General features: G+C 43.4%; 1 protein-coding gene across 3 annotated transcripts in view; it reads left to right on the top strand.

Moving 5' to 3' along the window:
* Positions 1 to 20,849, top strand: part of ASCC1 (activating signal cointegrator 1 complex subunit 1) — a 106,308-nt gene extending 85,459 nt beyond the window's left edge. For 2 of the 3 annotated variants that reach the window (XM_024561328.4, XM_024561327.4), the window contains exons 10-11: positions 17,783 to 17,941; positions 19,796 to 20,848. In XM_024561328.4, the coding sequence (XP_024417096.1) occupies positions 17,783 to 17,899 (117 nt within the window). In that variant the 3' untranslated portion in view covers positions 17,900 to 17,941; positions 19,796 to 20,848. Of the gene's footprint in view, positions 1 to 17,782; positions 17,942 to 19,795 lie in introns of all 3 variants that reach the window. The other variant, XM_053922621.2, reaches the window with a different exon arrangement.
* The last annotated feature ends 4,425 nt before the right edge of the window (positions 20,850 to 25,274 follow it).

Genomic DNA, 25,274 nt, shown 5'->3' with positions numbered 1-25,274 from the left:
TAAAATTATATTTTATCGATTATCCATCCTATTATAGCTGTCCCAATTTTTCCCCTTTGCACCCCTCCACTCAGCACATATTCCCCACTCCCTCAGGTAATCCTCACACCATTGTTAATGTCCATTGTAATGTCTCCTTTGACTCCGTGTCTTGGTAGTGTGGCCTAAGGTAGCAGGTGTCCTCTAGGGTCCAGTGGCGCAGCCTCCCCTATCACCCAAGCTGGGTACTCAAGGTGTGCCCTTCATGTGGGCTGAGTACACCTTTCTCTTGTAGTTGAACCTTGGCAGCTGTTGGCAGGTCAATGGGAGGGATTTACCCAGGCCAGTCAGCTGCAAGGACTGGCTGTGACCACTGACCACCAACCTCTGCCCTCTGTGGAGGATCAGCTGTGCACTGGCAGGGTGTTTGTGCTCTGACATGGTCTATAGCTGTCCACTGGGTGTGCTGGCCCTGGGGTTTCCTGGGTGGTGCAGGCCAAGGTCAGCCCCCACCTGTGTTTGCCTAGGGTCACCCTGCCTGAGGTATAAAGCAATCTGAGATGGCTGCTACTTGTGCTGGGCTTAGAGATTCCCAGGTGAAGGCAAGCTGTGTGTCTAGGCTGGTTGCTGCTAGTGCTGGGTCTGGAGCTCACTGAGGCCATTGGCTGCTTGTTTGAGATGATTTAGGGCCTTGTGAAGCATGAACCACAACCAGCCATTCATATGGAAAAGCAGCCTGGGTGGACCCCTAAGTTGGGTGCAGCAGAGTCTCTGGGGATCTCCAGGGTGGGGCAAACAGTGTTAGCCAGGTTGATGGAGTCTCAGATATGGCGCTCGCCTGCCTGGTCTATGGCTCTCGCCTGCCTGGTCTATGGCTCTCGCCTGCCTGGTCTATGGCTCTGTGGGGGGAGGGTTCAGAAAATGGACAGTGGCCTCTGCCTGCCTTTTTATCTGGGTGAAAACTGTTCCCCAGCTCTCGTGTAGATGTCAGACACTTCACTTCCTTCCTGTATGCCATAGTGTCTTTCAAGCTGTTAACCCCTGTGCTGGAGCTCAGAGGGAGCGAGTCTGAGTAAGTCTGTGTATGGGCACTTTAAGAGGAACTGCTTGAGACTCCAGAAGCTTCTTCCACCAACTCAATCCCTGCTGGTTTTTGCAGCCAGAAGTTGTGGGGACTTATCTTCCTGGCATTGAAACCCTGGGCTAAGGGGCCTGTTGTGGGGCCTGCACCCCTCAGTCCCCAGATGTCCTTCCCAAATTTTCATCCACCACATGTGAGTCTGGGACCAGCCTGTTCCACATCTCTGTGCCTCCTAACAGTCTGGATGGATGTGGTTTCTTTAATTCCATAGTTGTCAGACTTCCATTCAACTCGATTTCTGATGTTTCTGAGTGATGGTTGTTCTATATTTTAGTTGTAATTTTGATGTGGTTGTGTAAGGAGGTGATTGTGTTTACCTATTCTGCCTTCTTGACCAGAAGTTCAGTCTGTTTCTTTATTAAAATGAGTTTACTAAATCCAAGAGAAAAAAATCCAAATTAAATATACCTCTAGCTCATATTCACAATCCTCCATTAATAAGTGAAGTCGATTTTTTAAATTAAATTTGATTGCAACTTTATTACTCTACATAGCAAATTCAGCTGATATGGATAATAACGAGCTCGAATTTAAGTTTAACTTTCTTTATTTTAAATACTTCCAAAACTAATCTGTACTTCTCTGTAGTATGCACTAATTAACTGGACACATGAACAACAATTTCTTTTGCAGTTTGTTTATGCCTTATTATAGAATGCATTAATAAACATTTTTTTTAGATTTTATTTATTTTTAGAGAGGGGGGAAGGGAGGGCGAAGGAGAGGGAGAGAAATATCCATGTGTGGTTGCCTCTTGCATGCTCCCCACTGGGGAACTGGCCCACAACCCAGGCATGTGCCCTGACTGGGAATCGAACCGGTGACCCTTTGCTTTGCAGTCCGGCACTCAATCCACTGAGCCACACCAGCCAAGGCAGGAATACTGAACTTTTAAGTAAATTGTGCTAATTTTATAATTAGCATAGATATCAGAAAAAAGTGGAGTTTAGGAGGGAACCTGTGACAAGACATCTTGCCAAAATATGGCCAGTGTTACTTTGCAGTATTAGTGATAAAATATGGCTCCACCTCTATTCTTGGTAATTAAAAAACAAAATTCATGAAAATATTATTAGGAAATTTTAGGGGCTTTTCATATTTTACTAATAATAGAAACAACATACTATATGTTAAAAGATCTGAAAGACTTCTGACAGGTTTCTTAGCACATCAGAAATATTTTTAAAAAGCGCAGTTTGAAATGCTTCAGTTTGGTTTTGTATGTTAGTATTTTAGGCAATTAGGTTAGAGTAGAGGTGCAAGGAAGGTTCAAATCAACGTAGTATATCACCAGAACTTTTCGTCAGGCCCTGGCAGGTGTGGCTCAGTTGGTTGGAACGTCTTCCGTAAACTGGAAGGTTTATTCCAGATTAGGGCACGTGACTGTGTGTGGGTTCCATCCCTGGTTGGGGCATATATGAGAGGCAGCCTAATTGATGTTTCTGTCCTTCCCTTCCCCTCTCTCTAAAGATCAGCCCCTGTGTTCTCAGGTGAGGAAAAATATAAACAAAAACAAAAAGCTATTCCTCAGAATTTCTTTATGTGTCGCTTTGCCTGGAAAGTGAAGTCTTGAAAACATTAATGAGGGCAACCAAAGATATGTCTTATCAGTAAGGTGGAAACCATTGTTAAAATTAAACAGGAAAGTGAGCAATTGGCTGATTTTTGACAAACTCAACATCTGTTCTAAAGGATGCACCTTTCCTGGTGTGTTGCTCTCTGTTCGGACACTGTGTGTTTTTCTCCCTTAGCTCTCTTTTGAATTGGTGGTCATTGGTTATTCATCTCTGCAGTCATCCTGGACTACTTCTAAGTGCTGTGTTGGCTCAGACAGGGAAGGATGCACTTGAAGGGTCTAACCTGCACAGTAACAAGAAATAGACCGTGGTTCGGCAAAGAAAATGAGAGTAGAAAAAAAATTAAGAGATTAAATTACTCAAAATTATTTCTGTTTCTTATCAGGATGAAAAATAAATATTTTACCGAATACCTAGTAAATACCAAGCTGGAGTCTTGGTGTATTTGGGAAAGGGAGACAATATTTATTTGACTTTGTCCCTTTTATGTCATTCCTATGAACTCTTTGAACAGGGTGTCTGTTCTTACTGTGGGAAATACTCATCTCTTTTAGGAATTCATTTCTGGGGGTCCAGTCATATAATTTTGGGTGTGGTTCACAAATGAAGTGAGTTGAGTTATGGTTCACTTTGCATTTATTGTGTTTTTTTAAGTTGTAAAATATACATAAGATCGATCATTTTAACCGTGTTACATGTACACTTCAGCGGCGTTAAGTGCATTCATGTGCGCAACCGTCAGCACCAGCCATCTCCAGAACCTTGGCGTCGTTCCACACTGACATTCTGTACCCTTTAAACAGTAACGCCTCATTTTCCCTCCCCTGCTCAGCCCTCGGCAACCACCGTTCTGCTTCCTCTCTAAGGATGTGAGTACTCTAGGTACCTCAGGTGAGTGGAATCATACCATGTATGTGCTTTTGCTTCTGGCTTATTTCACTTACATGTTTGCAAGGTTCATCTATGTTGTAGCATGGAGCATGTATCAGGATTTCCTTCCCTTTAAAGACTGAATAATATTCCATTGTATGCATATACTCTATTGTGTGTGTTTAGCTATAGTGTAAACAAACCAGCAACAGAAAATAAATATGTACCCAGAGCTGTGACAGGGCACTGTCATCTTTGAAGCAGCTTGTTGTTTAAAGACCAGACCAAATGAAGTCATGTTAGTTGGGCGGCTTGGTGCCAACAGTGTCTGCGTGTTGTTCTGAATGTTAGAGGGCATTGGTGGAGAGAGATAAAAGGAACAAGAGTGGAGCCTACATGCCACAAAACTGTGATGACTTCTTAAGAAATGATGTCCTTTTCTCCATATCCTAGTCATGAAGCAATTTTAGAATTAATGCTCAAACGTCAATATTATCATTGCAAATTGAAAGTGAAAAAACAGGATGTAAGGCAACCAGAACTCGAATTCAAAGTTTATTCTCTCAGTTGTAGGTTAAAACATTGATACCAGTCCCTTAAATTGTAGAGGTCTTGTAGCTCCTGGTGCATGTATGTGTGGGGACAGCCCTCTCTCTCTTCCAAGGCCTTCTGCTTGATTGACTTGTCCCTCACCTTTGCAGGGGGGAAGGAGGCCATCTGACGTAAACTGAAGACAAGTGTGTGTTACAATATATAATGCTCCAGTGGTGCTAGTGAAGGCAGATTCCTATGGTCCTGACAGGAGATAAAGTATTTCATATCTTGTTTAGCAGCATGACTTAGTGGAAAATCCAAGGTAACGTGTGGTGGCCTCTCCTGTCTCCTAAGGAACCATGACACACCCAGGTATTATTCGGACAGTTGTCGTTTATGTGCGGAGACGGTCTTGCTGTTGACTGCCCTCGCTGAGGGGCACCTGACTTACTCTGTAATGTCTGCGTGCTGTGCTTCTGTGGGAGACGTTTGAGTAGAGGTGGGCTGAGCCTGATGACCTTGTTTTCTCCTCTCTCACTTCGTTCCTTTTCTGAACTTGTTGCTTAGCACAACGGTCAGCCCCTTTGTGCCCGGCATCTCTAACGCCGCTTGCCTAGTGACCCTAGGCCCAGGAGAGACCATCTCTGCCGGTGTCCCAGTGGTCCCCTTCAGGGCTTCCTTTCTGCTCACTTGCACGTCTTTTCTAATGCACAGTCTGCCAATCAGACACCTTCTGTTGCAGTTGTTTGAGGAGCAGTTGTGAGTAATACCTGAGGGAGATGAGCCAACCCTGAGGTAACATACTTGAATGGACATTAAGAGGCATCTTCTGAAGGAAAGAATTGATCCGCAGAAATATTATCTGGATTAGTTCCAAAAGGGCGCCTGCCTTTAGGGCTGGTGGGTCACAGGCTTAGGGCACTGAAGAGTTTGCTAGCTGGAGGCCATCAGGGGCAGTTTTGTCCTAGTGAAGCAGTAATATTTCTGGCCTGAGAGCAAAGCTTTCTCTGGAAGGAATTTTGCAGCAAACTGAACTCCCAGCGGCCCATCTCTGCTGCTAATTCTACGTGCGGCTGTGGAAACAGGCAGAGCGTGCTGTGTGCGCTGAGATTAGGCCTGGGCTCTTCGGCTGTGTCAGCATCGCCTCATCTCTCCTCCTTCCTCCTACCTCCACCACACATTTTTTTCTTGCTAGTTTTTAAAATTGAAAGGCTCTGCAGGGAGGGAAAATCCCTTGGTGTTTTGAGTATTGAAGTGCTCAGCAAAACTTCCTGGCATCCTGTTTGTATGTGGCGGTTTTAATTCACTCTCTAATAGGTCATTTGGCCTTACCAGCAGTCTTAAACTTGATCATCCTTACATCAGCAGTGTGCTCAGGCCAAAAGTGCAGCCCTGAGTGATTATCTGAAGGAAGTTTTAAAGCCTTCACCCCCTGGCTCTGTTTGTCTGGCTTCTGCCTGGCTCCTCCTTATGTCAGGCCAGGTCCTTAACACTCCCCGTGCTCACTGCTGCCAAGACTGACAGGGCGTTTGGGAGAGCAGAACGAATGAAGAAGTTCATGTTCACGTGCCCATGCTGTGCAGGGAGCTCGGTAACTTTCATATGCCATTTCAGTCAGTAGAGGGGGCCTGGTGCTCTGGTGACGTGCAGGTGGTTTGGTCTCTTCCGGGATGTGCAAAGCCCGAGTGACATGGGAATGGGTTGAAAAATCACAGCTCTTCCACCAATTTACAGCTTCCTGGCTTTTTTCCTTATGGCGGCAACTGGTGATGTTAACTACTCCTCCCACAGACTGGCCTTTAACCTTGCTTCTTGGATCTGAGGTATCTCAGGCCGTCTGGAAGAACATTATATCCTCTTTTTATTGGCTCTGTCACCACTGATGACTGCATTTTGAGGTTTCAGATTAAAAGTGGCCCCTTGGGCAGAGTTGGGACTGTTGGGATAGTAAGTACCTGCCAACCACATTGTTTTTTGTTCCGAAGTAGATGTTTTTAATTCCAGTCTTCATAGGTCCTGAAGTAGGTGTTCCTGTTCCGGTCCTTATGGATCCTGAAGTGCATGTTCCTATTCCATTCTTCAAAAACGTTACAGCGCCGTGAAACCAGACCATGGCTGCAGAGACTGCAAGCTGTCAGAGGCCCGCTAATAACCTTTTTCCTTCCAAGGAAACTCTGCTTTTGGTTCCAGTAACGATGCATTGATGTTACAGTCAGTGAGTGACAATAATAATCAGAACTCAAAATGACATCTTATAATTTATCTTTCTGTAACTACAGAACATCCTTATAAATCGTGGTCCATGATTAAAAACAGGGAAATTGGAGGAAAGAGTGGCTGTGTGATCATTGATAGGAAAGCTTTAAAGTCTGGTTTGCCCTAAGTACCATTTTGACCTTTCTCTTCAATAGAAAAGAAGTCTCTACCTTTTGTTTCCAGGTGAAGTTGTGTGGTGTGTGTGTGTATGTGTTGTGTGTGTGTAGGAACATGGCTTACCTTAGTGGATGCTTAGTGAATGGGCTCAATTGTATTCTTTGTAATGATAGTTAGAAAGAATTCACAGGAGCATGGCCTAGGTGAATATTTTAAAAGCAGATGGAAGGATTTTTTTGACCCTTGAGTGTATTGGAGCTCCATTTTCCTTCCAGTCTCTTCACAGCTTGGCCACAAAACCAAGTGAAAGCTCCCTTCACTGTCTGATTGCTCCCCCACATGATGTTCTTTGGGACAGATTTGTTCCTTGAATTGTAAGGCACATACACAGTGCCTTGTGGACACGGCCTTCTCCTGGCCTGTCCTCTGGGCTTGCTCCTAGGAACTCTTAAACTTGTATTACAGTGTTAGTGGTCCTAGCCTGTCTCTGTTTCTTATCTTTTAAATGGGGATAATAATGCTCAGCTGTTTCCATCACAGCAATTTTTTGAAGGGTTAATGAGCTGGGCTTTCTGAGATACTTCTAGGTCCTTAGGTGAAAGGTGTCATTTAACCGCAGGCAGCCTTGTGCTGGGAGCGCCTTCCCAAAGAGCTGCAAACTGCTTGTCAGACAATCTTCCATTTATCCTCATACCATCCCTGGTAGGGCAGGAGGTGGGTAAGCTTATTATTAAGTGCAAAATAGTGTTATTACTGTTACTTTTATCTGTGAGCAGGGGGTAATTGTGAGAATTAGAAGCTGATAAAACAGATTATGGGAGAAAAACACTGGCAAAACTTCAAAGTATCATGCATTTGTTATTCCTGTTTACTCTGGGTCTCAAAAGTCTAATTGCCATGCATGAGAAAAAAGAAAGCATTTTTTCCTGGGGAGAAATGGGACCCAGTACATCCTTCTAAGTACTTTCATTAACCACACCAGCACTTATTTTCAGTTGTACCAGATTTATGTTCTAAGGGTTAAACTCATGTACGTGGGGGACTTCCAAAAAATGAAATTTATTTGTAAAAAATTATGTATTCTTACATGTTTAAACTTCACTCACCTTCAAATTACTCTCCATTTATGCAATACACTTGTGGAGACTTTTTTAAAAAAAGATTTTATTTATGTATTTATTTATTTTTAAAGAGAGAGGAAGAGAGGGAAAAAGAGAGAAACATCCATGTGAGAGCAGAACATGAAACGGTTGCCTCTCTCATGCCCACAAACCCAGCAATGTGCCCTGACTGGGACTCGAACCAGCGACATTTTGGCTTGTAGGCCGACACTCATTCCACTGAGTCACACCAGCCAGGGCCATCAAGACTTTTTTTCCCACTGCTCAAAACAATTTTTGAACTTGTCTAATTAAAAATATATATTTTATTGATTATGCTAAAATATATATTTTAGTTGTCCCAATTTTTCTCTTTGCCCCCTCTACTCAGGACCCCGACTCCCTCCAGCAATCACCCCCTTAGTTAATCTCCATGGGTCATGCATATAAGTTCTTTGGCTTCTCCATTTCCCATACTATTCTTGATATCCCCCTGTCTATTTTGTACCTACCAATCATGCTTCTTAATCCATGCACCTTTCCCCCATTATCCCCTTCCCCCTCCCAACTGATAACCCTCCAAATGATCTCCATATCTATGATTATGTTCCTTTTTCGGCTGTTTGCTTAGTTTGTTTTTTTAGATTCAGTTATTGATAGTTGTGAATTTGTAGCCATTTTAGTGTTCATAGTTTTGATCTTATTCTTAAATAAGTCCCTTTAACATTTTATGTAATAATGGCTTGGTGATGATGAACTACTTTAGCTTTACCTTTTGTCTGGGAAGTACTTTATTTGCTCTTCCATTCTAAATGATAGAGTAATCTAGGTTGTAGGTCCTTGCTTTTCTTGACTTTAAATACTTCTTGCCAGTCCCTTCTTTCCTGCAAAGTTTCTTTTGAGAAATCAGCTGACAGTCTAATGGGAACTCCTTTGTAGGAACTCCTGCTTTTTCTTGCTGCTTTTAAGATTCTCTCTTTATCTTTAACCTTTGGCTTTTTAATTATGATGTGTCTTAGTGCAGTCCTCTTTGGGTCCAGCTTGTTTGGGACTCTCTATGCTTCCTGGACTTGCATGTCTATTTCCTTTGCCAAATTAGGGAAGTTTTCTTTCATTATTTATTCAAATAAGTGTTCAATTTCTTGCTCTTATGCTTTTGGCACCCCTATGATTTTGATATTGGTACGTTTGGAGATGCCACAGAGGCTCCTTACAATATCCTTGTTTTATTGATTTTTTTTCTTGCTGTTCTGGTTGAATACTTGTTTCTTCCTTATGTTCCTAATCGTTGATTTGAATACCGGCTTCATCCCCTTTACTCTTGGTTCCCTATAGATTTTTTTTTTTTATCTTACTTAGTATAACCTTCATGCCTTCTGGGTCTTTTTTATGTTGTTGCTGTACTCAATGAGTTCTTTAAGCATCCTAATCACCAGTGTTTTGAACTCTGAATATTGTAGGTTGATTATCTCTGTTTTGGGTTAGTTCTTCTTCTGGGGTTTTGTTCTGTTCTTTCAGTTTCGACATAGGCAAAATGTTTCTCTTTGAGGAATTTTTTTTCATTGGGGAAACAACAAAAAAGTCTCTCAGGGCAATGTTGGGTGAATAGGAAGGGTGAGGCATGGGGGTCATGCCGTTTTGGGTCGAAAACTGAGGAATACTCAGTAGGGTGTGGGCAGGTGCATTTGTAAATCACCCATCATGAAATAGGCAAATGCATTGAAAGAGTCTTCAGAAAATTTCACTGAAGCCGAATGCAACCTCTTACAATAGTGCCAGCTGGCACACTAATACAGATGGTTCCTAGAGCACTCACCTAGTGGGGGAGCCTGTACTATAAGAGACCTGCCCTCCAGAAGACAATTCCGGGGTTTTGGGGGCATCACCCCTGTACACCAGGGATGACTATAAATTTCTCTTACATATTATCAATCTTCATTTTTTACTTCAAAACTGCATTTCCTCCCTGGGTGGGTGTATCATTTGGTTGGAACATTGTCCCATACACCAAAAGGTTGCCAGTTCTATTCTCAGTCAGGGAACATACCTAGGTTGTGGGTTTGATCCCCGGTCGGAGTGCATTGGGAGGTAACCAGTTGATGTTTCTCTCTCCCCCCCCCCGTCCCCCTTCTCCCCCTTTCCATCACCCTCTCCCTCCCCTCTCCTCCTCTCTCCCTCCCTTTCTCTTTTCTAAAATTAGTAAACATATCCTTGGGTGAAGATAAAACAAAAAACAATGGCATTTCCTATATTGAAATCATATTGGACAGCAAATAGTTCACTGAGACCACCCAGCACAAGAAGTAGATTTCCTTAAAGGAGAGATCTTAGAAGAGACTGACTTCTACTTTGTCTAAGATTGAAGAAAGAGAATGAGCCACATTTGGAAAGCCAAATGGGCAGGGTTCCCCAACACGTTTGTCATTATGCCATTGAAGATTGGCCATTTATTCATTTTTGTGGCTTGTGGTCACAGATATGAGAAGGTTCTTCTCTACCCTCTAATCCACCTCTCTCTGAGATTTTCAGTCTCGTTCTTGCGGCCTAGTCACATGTGGAGTTACTTCTTGTCTTTGATGGTTGTCACAGGGCCCAGGAGGAAGGAACACCTTTCCTTGTCCATCTGAAATGAACACGAGGAAGGGTGACCACAGTTGGCCTGTCGGTCTAGCTCTCTGTTTTCCTTCAGGGTGACCACCACGTTCCTGGCAATCAGTAATTCCCTCTGTGTCCTCCCTGGGACACAAACGCGTCCACACTAAAAATGGCGGGCTTCGCAGAGCGCACGAGCAGGGGACAGCAGGATGGTTGGATTTTATCTTGCAGTTTTCTGTCTTGAACAGGAAGGCCTTGGTTTTGACCAAAAACCTTTTATTTTGATGGTCCACATTTTTCTGTTTATTTGCTTGTTTAATTTTCTGAAAATGCTAGGAGTCTTCAATAAAGGAGAACATCTGTGTATATAACAGTTTTCAAATATCATACTTAGGTTTTAAATTTTCTTCTTAAATTGTCCAAATCGGTACTTATCACTGTGAAAGGACAAAAATTTAGTCGAGTGAATTTGAAGATCTAATTGGCTGTACTGAGCCGTTCATGAGCCGGGAGGGCAGCATTCCATGTAGGAAGCAAAGAGGGACTCTGAGACGCTGTAGGGCAGGAGGAGGGTGAGGCAAGAAAGTTATTAGCAAAGAAAAGGAGTGTTTCAGGCCAGGACATCTTTTGGGGCCTGAAGGGAACAGTAAAGGTCTCACCTTGCAGATTACCTCACCAGTGCTAATCAGCAAATTTCAGGTTCACTTTTTTTAACAGTACATTCCTGGGGGAGATTGAAACTGCGATTAAGTCTTAGTTTACTGGCCCTGGCTGGGTAGCTCAGGTGGTTAGAGCATCGTCCCGATTCACCAAGGTTGCGGGTTTGATCCCAGGACAGGGCACATGAGTACAGGAATCCGCCAATGATTGCATAAATCAGTGAAACAACAAATCCACGTTTCTCTCTATCTCTCCCCCTTTCTCTCCCCCTCTCTCTAAAATCAAATTTAAAAAGTCTTAGTTTACCATTGTGGGGGCAAATGACTACATTTGGGGCCTGTTGTTTCTTTTTTAACATTACTTACAAAAGACCACAAATATTGGCAGGTTTAAATTCTGTTTTCACTTTCTTATCAAATATTTGTAGTTTTGTGTCGCTGTTCATTGTTGTGTTCCTTTACAGTGGGATTTAAAAAATGCTGGCTCCCACTACAACAGGGCTTTATGCTGTTTGTGTTACAGAGAAATGTTTTCAGAAAGAAAATGGTTTAGGTTTCAAAATCCCCAAGGGAATTGTCATAAAACAACAGTGAGGAGAAAAGACTCAATTTGATTTAAAAACCTTGACGTGATTCTTTTTAAATTTAAATTTTTTCAGGTCAGGCTTTTATTTTCAAAACAATAGAGCACTTTCTCTTCATGATTTACTTTAGGCTAGAAAGAGTAACCAAGTTACTTTTTTTCTGTTTTTAAACTTGTAGTTGAAACTTTCTCCTCTTTCCCCATTCAGGTAGTTAATTAAATGGAGCCTTTTAGTTGATTTTTGTTTATTTTCATCCAAAATTCAATTAAGTTTTTTCCAGCTGAACTAGAGCCATTTGAATGTTAAACCAGGTCCAGGTGACCGTGGAAGTAGGAATAATAAATGGAAGAGTCTGTTTATTTCAGTGTCTGGGAGATGTGTGGGTCAGGCTTCCTTACTGTGGCTTGAACAGGGCCGTGTTTTTAGGGAAATTACCTACAGGAAAAGGCTGGAGAGTGCAGGGGTTAGAGTTAGGCTGCACGGGCTTGAATCTCAAATTTTATTGTTTTTTTCCCCCAGCATTATGAGTTTCAATTTTCCACCCTTTACTTGATTGTGTACCCTTGGATAAGCTGTGTAAACCTTTTAAACCTCAGGTTCAACTGTATAATGGTGATTAATAATAATATTTGTTTCTTGGGTTTGTGAGGATGCAGTGGAATAGTCACATAGCATCCACAGCATCATGCCTGGCACTCATGCTTGCTCAGTAAATGTTGGCTGTGATGATCTTTATTGTGTTAGGGTTGTAGTCAATACTTATGTATGTATTGTTTACCTTAGTCCCTTAATCTATAACAATATTGGCGTTAGGAAACTCTGATTTTAAAATCTCCTGTTATCGTGGTAGCCAGTGAGACGGACATGAGCAGAGCAAGGACCATAAGCCAGGTCGGTGCAGAAGGTCACCAGGGCAGGTCGCCTAGTAATGGGCAAAACTGGGAAAATAAAGACCTCGCCCCCACGGTGACCTTTCCTTCCCTAGCATATTGCTGGTCATGCAGTTTAGACCCCCTAACCTTTCATATCACTCGTCATGTGGTTCAGACCCTCCCCTGACCTTTCTTCTCCTGGAATGTTGCTAGTCATGTGGGTTAGACTCCCTTAGAGGGGGAAGGAACAGGGAGCCAGAGAATAGCCCCTAAGCATTGAGCCCTCAGGACAACGAAGTTCTGACCTGCATCACATACATCTAGGCCTCAGTTGTGATTCAGCTCCAGGCCTAGAAAAGCAGAAAAACCAGGTAAGTGATGCCGGGAATGACATCAGAACCAGCCGCATTGACTAATGACCCCTTCTCTGCTAGTGAATCAGTAGAGACCAAGACCCTGAATGGACACACCTGGAAAGCTTCAGAAAAATAACTTCAAGACCCAAGGACCTAGTGTGGCTCTCTCTAGGGAGCACGCCTGTGCCTTCCCCCACCCCTCCTCCCAGGCATGTTTTCCTTGCCTCTCTCTTTCTCCTAAACTCCTAGGGCCCTTCTTTGGCCTCTGTAACTTGTTTCCTGAGCCCATTTCTTCTACGGCTCATTTCTTCTGCTTCTGTGATTTTCTAAGTAAACTTTCTGTTACAGTTTGAGTCTTGGGTCTGAGTTCTTTCTTAGCCAGAACTCCAGTCCTGAGGTTGTTGAACTGAGACTTGGTCTGACTCCACGGGTCTCACTCCTGGTGCCATTCCACCACCACGATACATTTGAGTTTATAAAATTTTAACTTGACACGGTAATAATCACCATAAGCAAAATCAAAGACACATGACATACTGGGGGGAAATGTATTTGCAATTATAACACAGACAAAGGGTTCATTTTCCTAATACGTAAAGAACTGCTAAAAAAAGGTATCTGTAAATTTTTTTTTAATTTTATTTATTTATTTTTAGAGAGAGGGGAAGGGAGAGAGAAGGAGAGGGAGAGAAACATTAATGTGTGAGAGAAACATTGATCGATTGCCTCTTGCACACCCCCACCCAGTAACCTGGCCCACAGCCCAGGCATGTACCCTGACTGGGAGTTGAACCCACAGCTTCTGGGTTTGTGGGACAACATTGAACCCAGTGAGCCACACCAGTTGGGGCCTGTAAAGCTTCTTATAGTAATAGACTTCCACTTAACTGTGCCACAGATTTCATGTCTTTAACATATTCTCAGCGTACCAGGAAAACCCTTAGTTAGAAAACGGCTTGGAACACTGAAGGATACAGCCATGAGCATGTAAACATACCTGAATTTGTCCTCTTTCCCCATAAAACAGGATCCTCTCAGAAATGTTCGATTGCTGTTAATGGTACCCTCCCATACCCCATTTAACATGTTGTAGATGAAAGAGGGGCCATATCCTAAACCCGAGAAGATCAGGGGAGGCCTGCGCGGTAGCCTTACAAACTCAGAGCCCTAAAATAACCACATAAGATGGCCTGAAATGAAAACTTCTAACTAAAAGCCAGTCATGGTGGTGGTTGAGTCCTAGGTCAGTATCTTCCTTGACAAAGGTCAGTCTTTCCGTTAACTGAGCCTGTCTGTTACCTTTTTACATCTAGGATAATCTGCCTTCGCAATATCAGGGTAATTTCCTTATTCCAGAGGCCTCAGGGCACAATCTCCCACTAAGACTGGAGACTACAGGACTCCTCATTGTTATTGTTATGGAGTTAACTGTTAACTGTCCCATATTCACTAGGAGAAGTATGTGTCCATTTGTTTTACTTTTTATCCAGTCCTAGAGATTTCCCCATCTTTGCTTTCTCCCCACTCTCTAATCTGTCACCAGTGAATTTCCTGTAACCCCCTTACATCTTCTCCTTTGATTCTAATGTATACAATAAGGTGCAAAACTACCATTCCTCGGAGCATTTTCTTAATCTGTTATGGTTTTGCTTCCCAGCAATTGTCAGTTTGGCTCAAATAAACTCATGAAAATTCTTACAGGTTTGGATGTTTCTTATATCTACGATGTCATTTATGATTTTCCTAATCTCCTTTCCTTACCTCCTTCCTCTCATCTAGAAAGTCACCAGATCTTTTCTGTTTCCTTCCTTGTATTTCACACCTGCTCCAGTCTTTTTAGGCCCATCGCTAGTGCTTCAGTCAACAGGCAGTGTCTCTCTCGTGACTACACTGCTGCTCTGGTCTCCTTTTCTTTTTTTTCTCTTGTCCCCTTGTCCCCCCGACACAGATTAATTTCCTAAAACAGGGTTTTCATCTCAGGCCACCAATCTACTCAGAAGCCTTCTTTGGTTCCTCCCTGTCTAGAATGAAGTCTGACTTCTGAACTTGACCCTCAGTCCCTCTTCATTGGATTTATTCTCCTAGGGCTCTAGCCTTAGTCTTTCTCACTGCTCTTTTTTAGGGATCCTTTCAACATCTAACCTGGTTTAACTTGGCATGGCTCGTCAAACCCATTTCCGCCTTCCTGCGCCCCTCCTTCCTCCTCTTTGCTGAGTCGTGTACTGTGCTTAAAAGGTAGTCAGAGGTAGGTCACTTTCCAGCTCCTGCTATGGTGTCCCCATCACTTGGAAACAGGGCTACTAATCTTTAAAAAGTAATTCGATGGAAGTATTAGGAGTTCCTTTTAGTATTGTTTTGTTTCATCTTTTATTGCTTCTTTGGTCACATCTGCTTTGTATCTATAGGGCTTTGGTTTACAAAGTTGTGAATCCATCAGTCTCACTGATGTGGCTTTCACTTCAAATTAACATTCAGCAAAGTGATTAACAGATAACCTATTTGGGCTGCATTTCTTTATACAAAAGGGTGGATATGGTTTGAATAGGCTACCAAAGCCAGGAAGAGGAGTTAATTGTGTAAATCAGTGCAGGCAGGAGCTGATCACCTTTCTGAAAGACAAGACAGTGCAGTACACACAGCCTTTAAATAGATCTGTGGGGTCAAGTTGATGTCATGTTGAAGAATCAATATTTACGGGGCTTTTATAAAGTTAGCCTTCAATGAACCCCAGGCATTTTCCTAGGCCATTAATTGCAGGAAGAGGAAACGTGACAGTGGCTGAAGTTCATGGCTGTGGAGGTTGTATAAAACTAAGAGACGACACAGTCATTTGCTCATGTGCAGAGGTCCTACCCTGAGGTTCTACTCAAACATTGGGTATGCGATTGAAAGGCTTTCTTGGGATCTTGTTGACATTTTGAGAAAGAGCATCTCTTGCATCCTTCCAGAAGAAGGTAAGCCCTTTCTTCTTGGACACTCCTTATCTAGTTTTGATTAGATAAGCAGTGTGGCTTAATTTTCCTGGGATGAATTCTGATGTCATTTTGGATACTGCCTCATAAATGTGCTCATCACAAGAGCACGTCTCTCTCAGAGTTTGACTTAGCTCTCCCTCTGACACACTTGAAAGTTATTTATCTATTTATTACAATTTTATTATCATTTTTTAATTTGATTTAAGAGAGAAACATTGATTTGTTGTTCCACTTATTTTTGCATTCATTGGTTGATTCTCGTATGTGTCATGTAACCAAGCAAACGGGCCCGTTCAATTAGTATTGGAAGAAACAGGTTTTTATTTACATTATTCCAACCTTGGAGGGGCTGGGAGCACTTCAGCTCAGAGCCCTATTCTCCCATGAGACCCAGCACTTCCCTTGCTCCCCAAAAGTCTATAAGCCCAAAGCCCCAAAAGTTCCCCATCTGCTTATCTGTGCTCAAGCCAGCTGTGCGAAGTCTCGCAGTAACTCTCTACTTCAGGACCTGGGGTACATTGTCCTCAGGCTCCGTATTCTAGTCCAGGAAAATCTGTTGTGTTCCACTGGATCTTGGTGAAGTTCAGGAAAGGCACAAGTCCCAACAGAGTGGCCTCTCTGTCCCAAGTTCCAAGAGTCCAGATAGAGTTTGGGTCTGCAAAGCAGCAGGTCACTGTCTTGTAAGGCAGGTCCTTGGTGGCTTCAGAGTCAGCTAGAATGGGCACAGTCAGGGCACCAGCATGCTGCCCTTTCTGACTAGCCCAGGCCGCGTGGCCGAATCCTGACTGCAGACTGCATAGCTGCTTGCTCATGGCTCCCTCTCACATGGCTCCCACATCATTCCCCCTATGGCAGACCAGCTCCTGCAGCTCACGTGGTTCCAATCTCTACTGCAGCATGGTTGAATCTCCCCAGTACGGCTGCTACATCATGGCCCTCCTCCTCCTCTACACTCACTCCGCCTGCATGGCTCCTATCTCACTACCTGCAGCATAACTGAATCTCTCTCTCTGCCTAATCACTACATCATAGCTCTCCCATAGCAGACCATCCTTCTCTTTGCCTGCCCTTAGTTTCAGTCCTGACCTGGAGCCTCCTATGTGACCTCCTCTCTGACTCTTCCCACAAAGAGCTACGTTTGCCAGTTTCCCCATATTGTTCTACCCTCTCTCAGCTGCCATCCTGAGTCAGGACAGCATGACTCTATAAAACAGGAGCCTCCACCTCCCCGCCTCTTGCGCAGGTGCTGTAAGCTCTCCCAGCTGGGCAGGAGTCACCACATACTCTGAAAGTCATGTATACATCGTTTGCCCTGGGGCAGTAGCACAGCTATTAGCTAACCATCACCTTGCCCTAGCCACATGCAAAATATCTTAACTGTGGGGACTTTGGGGACCCCTCGCTGGCACCCCGTTTCACCCTGACCAGGGGATCAAACCTGCAACCTTGGCGTATTGAGACAACACTCCAAACAACTGAGCTACCCGGCCAGGGCAACACCATAAAGTTTTTTAACGTGAAGAATGGTAGTAAAGAGCATGTGCTTTAGGATTCTGGCTGAAATCCAAATCTAATGAAAGGTTCTTGATAAATATAATCATTTATACTTGTTATATCATCCAATTGAAGTGTAGCTCCGGTTGTTTTGTGTGCGTAAGTGTTCTGTGTTCTTCACTGGGTTGTCAGAACCTTTTGTAGGTCGGGAATCCTATCTTGTATTTATTGTAGTCAGTGCTTCAAATAAATGTTGTTGAGTAGATAGAGGAATGTATTAGATCAATTTTATTCTGACTGTAACAAAACTAGGATCCTGCAAAAGTGGAAGCCACAGTAGCAGCTTTGTTAGGCCCTGTGAGTTAGGGCGTGTTTGTAACAAGTTCGCGTTCATATCTCCTCAGTAGATATTTTGGAATTAACTTTTCAGACCTTTCTCTAGTGCAATTTGTAGGAAGAAGCTTTAAGATTAATCAGAGAGAAGAGCTGCTGTTCTTTTCTCACTCCTCCTTTCACCCTTCCTCTCCAGGATCATTTCTGAGAAAAATACTGAACAGAAAAAGCATGAGAGGTTTATTGAGATTGTTCTGGTGTTTTTATAAGAAAATGTGTAATACTTCCATCTGTACTCTCCTTTAGATATTCATTCTGGGCTTTTGTTCTTTCTTTTCAGCTGTTTGAGAACTACTACTTCGGTACCCTGAAGCTCAATTCAATCCACATCTCTCAGAGGTTTACAGTAGACAGCTTTGGAAACTATGCCTCCTGTGGACAAATTGACTTCTCCTGAGGTGCACCTTGGGAAGCAGTAGAAATTGAACATCTTCCTAAGGTGCTAAGGATAAGTATCTTCATTTTAATTGCCAAGGAGGTGTGTGGAAATTTGGATGGCGACTTTCTTGGGTGGTCCCCCATGGGCTCTGTAGCGTCTCTGATGGTAATCCACAGTCGTCAGCCTGTCAGCGGGATGGTTGTGGGCCCAAGGAGAACTGTGCATGTAACCCTTGGCCTGTTCATCTTCTGCAGGATCTAATTTTTTCCCGAAACTCTTCTCTGGAAATGTACCTCTGAAGCCCATTGGAGCTCAGATTCACATTCTTTCTTTCCTTCTTCTTTTTAAAGATTTTATTTATTTTTAGAGAGGGGGGAAGGGAAGTAGAAAGAGAGGGAGAGAAACATTGATGTGTGAGAGAAACATTGATTGGTTGCCTCTCACCTGCGCCCAAACTAGGGACCAGCCCGCAACCTAGGCATGTGCCCTGACTGGGAATCGAACTGGCGACCTTTCGTTTTGCAGGATGATGCTGAAGCAACTAAGCCACGCCAGTCAGGTCTGCATTATTTCTCACATACCTACTGATGTTGCCCGAGCCATTGAAGTCGTTTATATTAATTCTTTAAAAGAATTAAAGGTGTGGTTTTATAAATCTCTCCATCTAGGTAAAAATACCTATAATTTTTGAAAGGTTTGATTTTTTTCCTCTTACCCTTGTACCCTAAATTTTTTCTTTGTGATAAAAACAAGCACTTTTTGAATCCCTGCTATGGAGCCAGGCATTGTGCTAAGAGTATATATATTATCGTCATACTTAATATTATTAAATTATTATTATACTTAATAATTCTACTAAAATTATTGTTAATATCATCATCACTGGCAACACTGTGAGGGAGGTACTAATACAATCCCCATTTCACATATAAGGAAACTGAGGCTGGGCAACTAGCTGAAGCTCACATAACCAGGCAGTGGATAGTGCCAGCATCTGAACTCAGCCAGTCCGGGCTCTCCAGAACTGTGCTCAACTGCTTGGCCCTTAGGAGGGCCAGGGAGAGGACAAGGAAGGTGCCTGGCAGACCAGGCAGGGACAGCAGGAGGCTCAGAGGCTATGGCCGTTCCACTGTCCCAGGCCCAGGCAGGAGGCTGTGTGCTGGGGATACAGGACTCACACAAAGCTTTGTGACCCTGGATTCCTTACGCCTGCTTGCCTGTACCCTAAATTTTAACCACCACCCAGAATTTCTTTTTTTATTATGGCAAAAAATACATAACATAAAGCTCACCATCTCGACCATCGTAAGTGTACGCTTCAGTAGTGCTAAATGAGCGTGTGCACGTGGTGAAACGTCTCCCGACTTTCTTACCCTGCATATCGGAAACTGCCCGTGAAACAACTCCCCACTTAACCTCCCTTTCCTTTGCGTTTCTGTGACTGCAGGAGATTCTGCACAGAAGCGGGATCCTACAATATTTGTCTTTTTGTGACCGAGTTATTTTAGTTGCCATAATGTCCTCAAGGTTCATGCATGTTGTAGCACCATCAGAACTTCCTTTTTAGGGCTGACTAGTAGTCCCTAGTGTGTAGATACCTCATTTGTTCATCCACTCATCCGTCGGTGGGCACTTGGGTTCCTCGACCGCTTGGCTTTTGTGAATGGTGCTCTGTGAACATGGGTGTACAGATCTCTCCTCCAGACCCTGCTTTCAGTTTCTAACTACTCAGAGTTTTATCTTTGCCAAAATAACTGGTAAGACTTTTACCTTTTAGTTTGATCTGTTCCTTTTCTTCTGAACTTGGTAGCTTTTTACATTTATTAGATTCCTGTTCCTTTGCCCTACCCTACTCGCCTTCCCACGCCATTGGTGCAGTTGCAGTATTAAAGCCCTTTTATGTTTACTTCTCAGGGCAGCAGCAAGAGAAACGATGATGGCGTCAGCAGGACTGTGCAGAGTTCCCTGGGAAGATGTCAGCTGCAGAAGGTGCTCCGTCCTTGCCGCAGACGCAGACCGGTGGCGGGAGGGAGCTCTCAGCACAGCTCTTCCGCTCCCATCAGTGCTGCTGCGGCGCCTGCCACTGCGCTGATCACCAGGGAGTTCCAGCCTGGCTCTCACCTTGTCGCCGCCTCCTCCTCCTCTCATCCTTTCTCCCTCCTTGTCCTCTTTCTCTTTCCTTGTTCTTACCTTGCTTTTTACTTTCTGTTTAAGAAGCTGGATTCTGAACCCTGTGTCTCAAGGTCACTACATAGTGAGCGTTGTGTAAAACACTGTTTGTTTAGCACTGTGACCGCACGGATCAGTTGTGAATAAATTAATTTCCAAAGTAACTGTGTTTTTTAATATTTTCATAGTTTTATAGTCTGACCCCCTCAGTGTATGTTTCGGATACAGTGTTGCCATCACCTATTCACTGGCAGAGCTGTATCTTTAATACGGAACGTACACACCAGTGCCTGTAGGATTGGTTTCCCCAAAAAGCTTTGTACTGGTAATACTCATTTTTTAGTGTAAGTTGATATTTTACCTTGCTTACCACCGATGGTTAGATGGCCGTGGGAATGAGTGCTCCAGGGATGGCACCGAACAGGGAGGCCGACCGTGGGGGCGGGGGGCGGTCAGTGCCCTCCTGTCTTCCTGGTGCTTCTGCTCTCTTACTGGTTACTTTCTGACGGCTGGCACTGGCAGCCTGGGCCAGGAGATAAAGATGTCTTTTTTGGATGTCAAAGATTTATGACTTATACTTTTAATACATTTTTAAAGAAGTTTTGTGTTTGGCCCTGGCTGGTGTGGCTCAGTGGATTGAGTGCTGGCTTGCAAACCAAAGGGTTGCCTGTTCGATTCCCTGTCAGAGCACATGCCTGGGTTGTGGGCAGGGTCCCCAGTAGGGGGCGCTCAAGAGGCAACCACTCACTGATGTTTTTCTCCCTCTCTTTCTCCTTCCCTTCCTGTGTCTCTAAAAATAAATAAATCTTTTTTAAAAAGTTGTTTTGTGTTTGGAAAATGTGACTTTATCAAATACTAAATTGTTAACAAAATTGGAAATTCTGCTTTTTAAAATTTAGAGATGGCTAAAATTTAGAGATGCATTTAAAGACATTGTATTGTTAAGTAATTTTCACAAGTGATTTGCCCTTTTTACTCTCATCTCTCACGACTACTGTACAGTGGATTTTTCCAGAGGCTACACGACATAGTGATGGTCTCTGAGGGCTAATGGAGTGTGTGCTTATGTATTTTTCTGTTTTCTAGACTTTTGTAAGTTGGTAGGTATTGGTAGAATTGGAAAAATTTTGAATTTATCTTTAAAATTTTCTTTCTAGAAGTCTATGGACAAATTGTTGAGACACTGTGGCTCTAAAAAATGTACAGTTTTAACGGCTCCGGCAGAAGAGGGAGTAATGGGTTGCTCTAATATAGAACTTTGGGGAAGCACAGCACAGCACAGCAGTGGTAGAGAGCAAACAATTTCTGATGGAGCTAAAAGAACTCAAGATCCAGGGTTCCCTCTCACCGAATTGTACTGGTATGAACGTTGGAGGGTTTGCTCCTGTGTTTGCAATCGGGTCTCTTTGCACCTAACAGTGCTGCTGCTGGTTTTTAAGGCACTGACTTCACCCTCAATTCTTGGAAGAGGAAGAGGGAAAATGAATTTCTCACCCCAATTATTACACAAGATTAGTATTGTTATATTGTGAACTTTGTTACGGAGAATAATTTTGATTTTTGGGGGGAGGGGACATAATGAGTTACCCCCAAATGAACTCCATGCCCATCATAAAGACATGATAGATGTTACTTAACAACATTTATTTTTAAAGATGTTCTTATAGTATTTATTTTTAGAGAGAGGGGAAGGAGGGGAGAAGGAGAGGGAGACAAACATTGATGTGGGAGAGAAACATCGATCAGTTGCCTCTCCTACACACTGTGGTCATGGACTGAACCTGCAACCCATGCATATGCCCTGGCCGGGAATTGAACTGGTGACCCTTTGCCCTGCGGGGTGATGCTCAATCAACCGCCACACCAGTCAGGACTTAACACCATTTATTTTTAAATGAGCTCCAGAGTTGGGACACTGGTGAGAATCTGGCCTCACGATGACACAGAGCTTTGTTCAGGTTTGCCCCTCGCGCGGTGCCCTTTCCCTGCAGGGGAAGGGCGGCTGATGGCGCTGAGGCACGTGGAGTTGAGAGAGACCTCTCATGCTCTACCTGATGCCTTGGGGTGTGGCTATCCAAGCCCAAGGCCGCGACAGGTGAGAGAAGGGTTGCTGCTGTGATTGTTTTTATTAATCGCTTTTTTGGTTGTTTTGAATAAAATGTCATTGTAAACAAAATAAGTTTACTTTGTACAAAATCAAGCTATATACATGCTATGCTTTTTTCAATGTATGTTATACGTTAAGTATTTGTTTAAAAAATTCATTCAGAGATTACTACTCCCTGTGCACATATATTAAGAAATTTTTCACAAATAATAGCAGCTAATACTAGCTGAATGCTCTCATTTATCTTTTCTTTGTGTATTAGCCTATTTAATCTTCACAGTAGCCCGCTTTAGTGGGTATTATCGTTATCCTCATTTTACAAACTGAGGCTTAACAAAGTTAAGAAATTTGCCAGGGGCCATACAGCTCATACCGGTGGTTCTTAAAATGTGGTCTGTGGACACTCGGGAGTCCCTTGGAACACTTTAGGGATTTGTGCGAGGTCCACACTATTTTCATAAAACTAGTGAGGTATCATCTGCCTTTAGCACGCGCAGTCTCGCCTGGTGTACAGTGGAGTTTTCCAGCGGCTACGTGGCACGGTGATGACATTACCCGGTTAATGCTGTATGTGCTTGTTTATGTTTGTGTTTTCTACAGTTTTGTAAGTTGGAAAGTTTCGGGTATAAATATGTGTTTTTAGGATTAATTCAGTTTGATCTCAGTTCTTCTCCTGGGTTCTTACGAGCTATTTTGGTTTTGGGTACTATTATGGGCTGGACATGTCCCCTGAGAATTCACATGTTGAAGTCCTCACTCCCAGTTGCCTGCCTCATAATTCGACTGTGTTTGGAGATAAGGCCTTTAAGGAGGTAATTAAGTCAAGATGAGGCGGAGGCTGTTACAGTGGATGGACCCTAGGCTGGTCTGACTGGTGTCCTACAAGAAGGGAAAATTTGGATACACGAACATCAGCTGTATGCGTGGACAGAAGAAAGACCAGTGTGACACAGGAGGAGGTGACCATCTGCAAACCAGGAAGAGAGTCCTCAGTAAAAGGACAAACCTGCCAACACCTTGATCTTGGCCTTCTGGCCTCCAGAACCCTGAGAAAATAAATCTCTGTTGTGTAAGTGCCCAGCCGGTGGTATTTTATGCCAGCCCTAGCAGTAACACACTTGCTACAATGCAGCAGCTAATTTACCTGGGGTCTTCTGGTACCACAGGACATCAAAGAGATTTGCAAAAACGTAAAACAATGCCACTCTTCTCACTAATAATAACTACGGGATTACATAGTTTTTCATAAAGTACATTATTTTGTTAATATGTAATGGGTTCATTGTTAATTTTAAATGTTTTTAAAATTCTTAGTTTTAAAAAAGACAATATTTTTTAGAGTGGTTTTAGGTTCACAGCAAAAGTGAGATGAAGGCTCTGGCTGGTGGCTCAGTGGATTGAGTGCTGGCCTACGAACCAAAGGGTCACTGGTTTGATTCCCAATCAAGGAACATACCTGGGTTGCAGGCCAGGTCCCCAGTGGGGGTTTGCGAGAGGCAACTACACATTGATGTTTCTCTCCCTCTCTCCTTCCCTTCCCCTCTCTAAAAATAAAATATTTAAAATTGAGAGGAAGGCTTAGTTTTATTTTCAAATACAGTAAATTAGAGCCAAAGCTGTATGGGGGGGTACCCAAAAAACCCCAGAATCATATTCTAGAGGGTGGGCCCCTTGTAGTACAGGCTTCCCCTGCTAGGTGAGCTAGGAACCCGCCTGAATCAGAGTACCAGCTGGCGTTGTTGTGAGAGGCTGTATTCGGCTTCAGTGGATTTTTCTGAAGACTCTTTAAATGTGTTTGCCCATTTCATGATGGGTGATTTACAAGCATATCTGCCCACACCCCACTGAGTGTTCAGTAGTTTGTGTGTGTGTGTATGTGTGTGTTCAGTAGTTTTTGACCAAAAACAGCATCACCCCCGTGCCCCACTCTCCCTATTCACCTAATTTCACCTCCTACAACTTTTTTTTTGTTTCCCTGAATGAAAAAAGTCCTCAGAAACGTTTTGCTGATGTGAAAGAGGTGAAACCAAAACACAAAAATGGCAGAAGCACTAAAAGACAGTAAAGTCAGTGAGGTTTTGACCTCACTAGAAAAAACGTCTCAGTAGGTGCATTGCATCAAATGGAGAGTATTTTGAAGGTGACTAGACTTTAAACATGTAAGAATAAATACATAATTTAAAAAATAAATCCAGGGTTTTGCGGGTGCCCCCTCATATCTCACATAAAAGTTCTTTAGGGTCCTCAATAATTTTTGAGTGTACAGGACCCCTGAGACCATAAAGTTTGAGGACTGCTACACTCTTACACTCTGTTCGGTCCCAGGGGTGATATTATACACGATCTTCTGTAATGGCTTTTCTCACCCAGCGATGTGCAGTGGATCCCATCAGCTGTCGTTAGATGACATGTCTACATCATTTTGAATGTCTGCACAGTGGTGTATTGTGTGTATGTGTTATAACTTAACTAGTTGATCTCTGACTAATGGACAGTGAGCTGGCTTCCAGGTTTGGCTGTTTAAACACTTACGGATTGGACATTGTTTTAAATTTTTTATTCATTCATTCATTTTTAGAGGGGATGGGCGGGAGAGAGGAAGAGAGAGAAACAACGATGTGAGAGAGAAACATTGATCGGATTCCTCATACATGTCCCAGCTGGGGACCTAACCTGCAACCTAGGCTTGTGTCCCAACTGGGAAATGCTCTTCAGGCTACACCCAACCAACTGAGCCACACTGGTCAGAGCAAGAACTAACATTTTTTAAATTCCCAGTACACCCAGGCATGGTATGTAATTTGGATGAATTTCACAGCGAGCTTCTAACACAGGGGGTATTACCATTAATTTATAGACAGAAAATAGGTTTGGTGATCGGCCCAGAACCCAGATAGTAAGTGGGGTCCCCCCCAGCCCACACGACAGCGAACTGTCGTTCCTCTGTACTGTGCTGCTGCACAGCCCAGCAAAGCTGCTTTATTTACCGTGAGATGAAGACGTCAGTGGCCGCGTCCTCATTACGGCACCACCTCTGAGTCCCACTGAAAGGACAAAGAAAACACGGGAAGGGAGCTTTTGTTTTGTTTTCCCAAGGGAGCCCCAGCCCAAGCCGTC

This window comes from Desmodus rotundus, chromosome 4, assembly GCF_022682495.2.
Source record: "Desmodus rotundus isolate HL8 chromosome 4, HLdesRot8A.1, whole genome shotgun sequence".
In the NCBI taxonomy this organism is placed as follows: domain Eukaryota; kingdom Metazoa; phylum Chordata; class Mammalia; order Chiroptera; family Phyllostomidae; genus Desmodus; species Desmodus rotundus.
The sequence above is the reverse complement of the archived record's forward strand: the minus strand, read 5'-3'. Positions and strand labels throughout refer to the sequence as shown.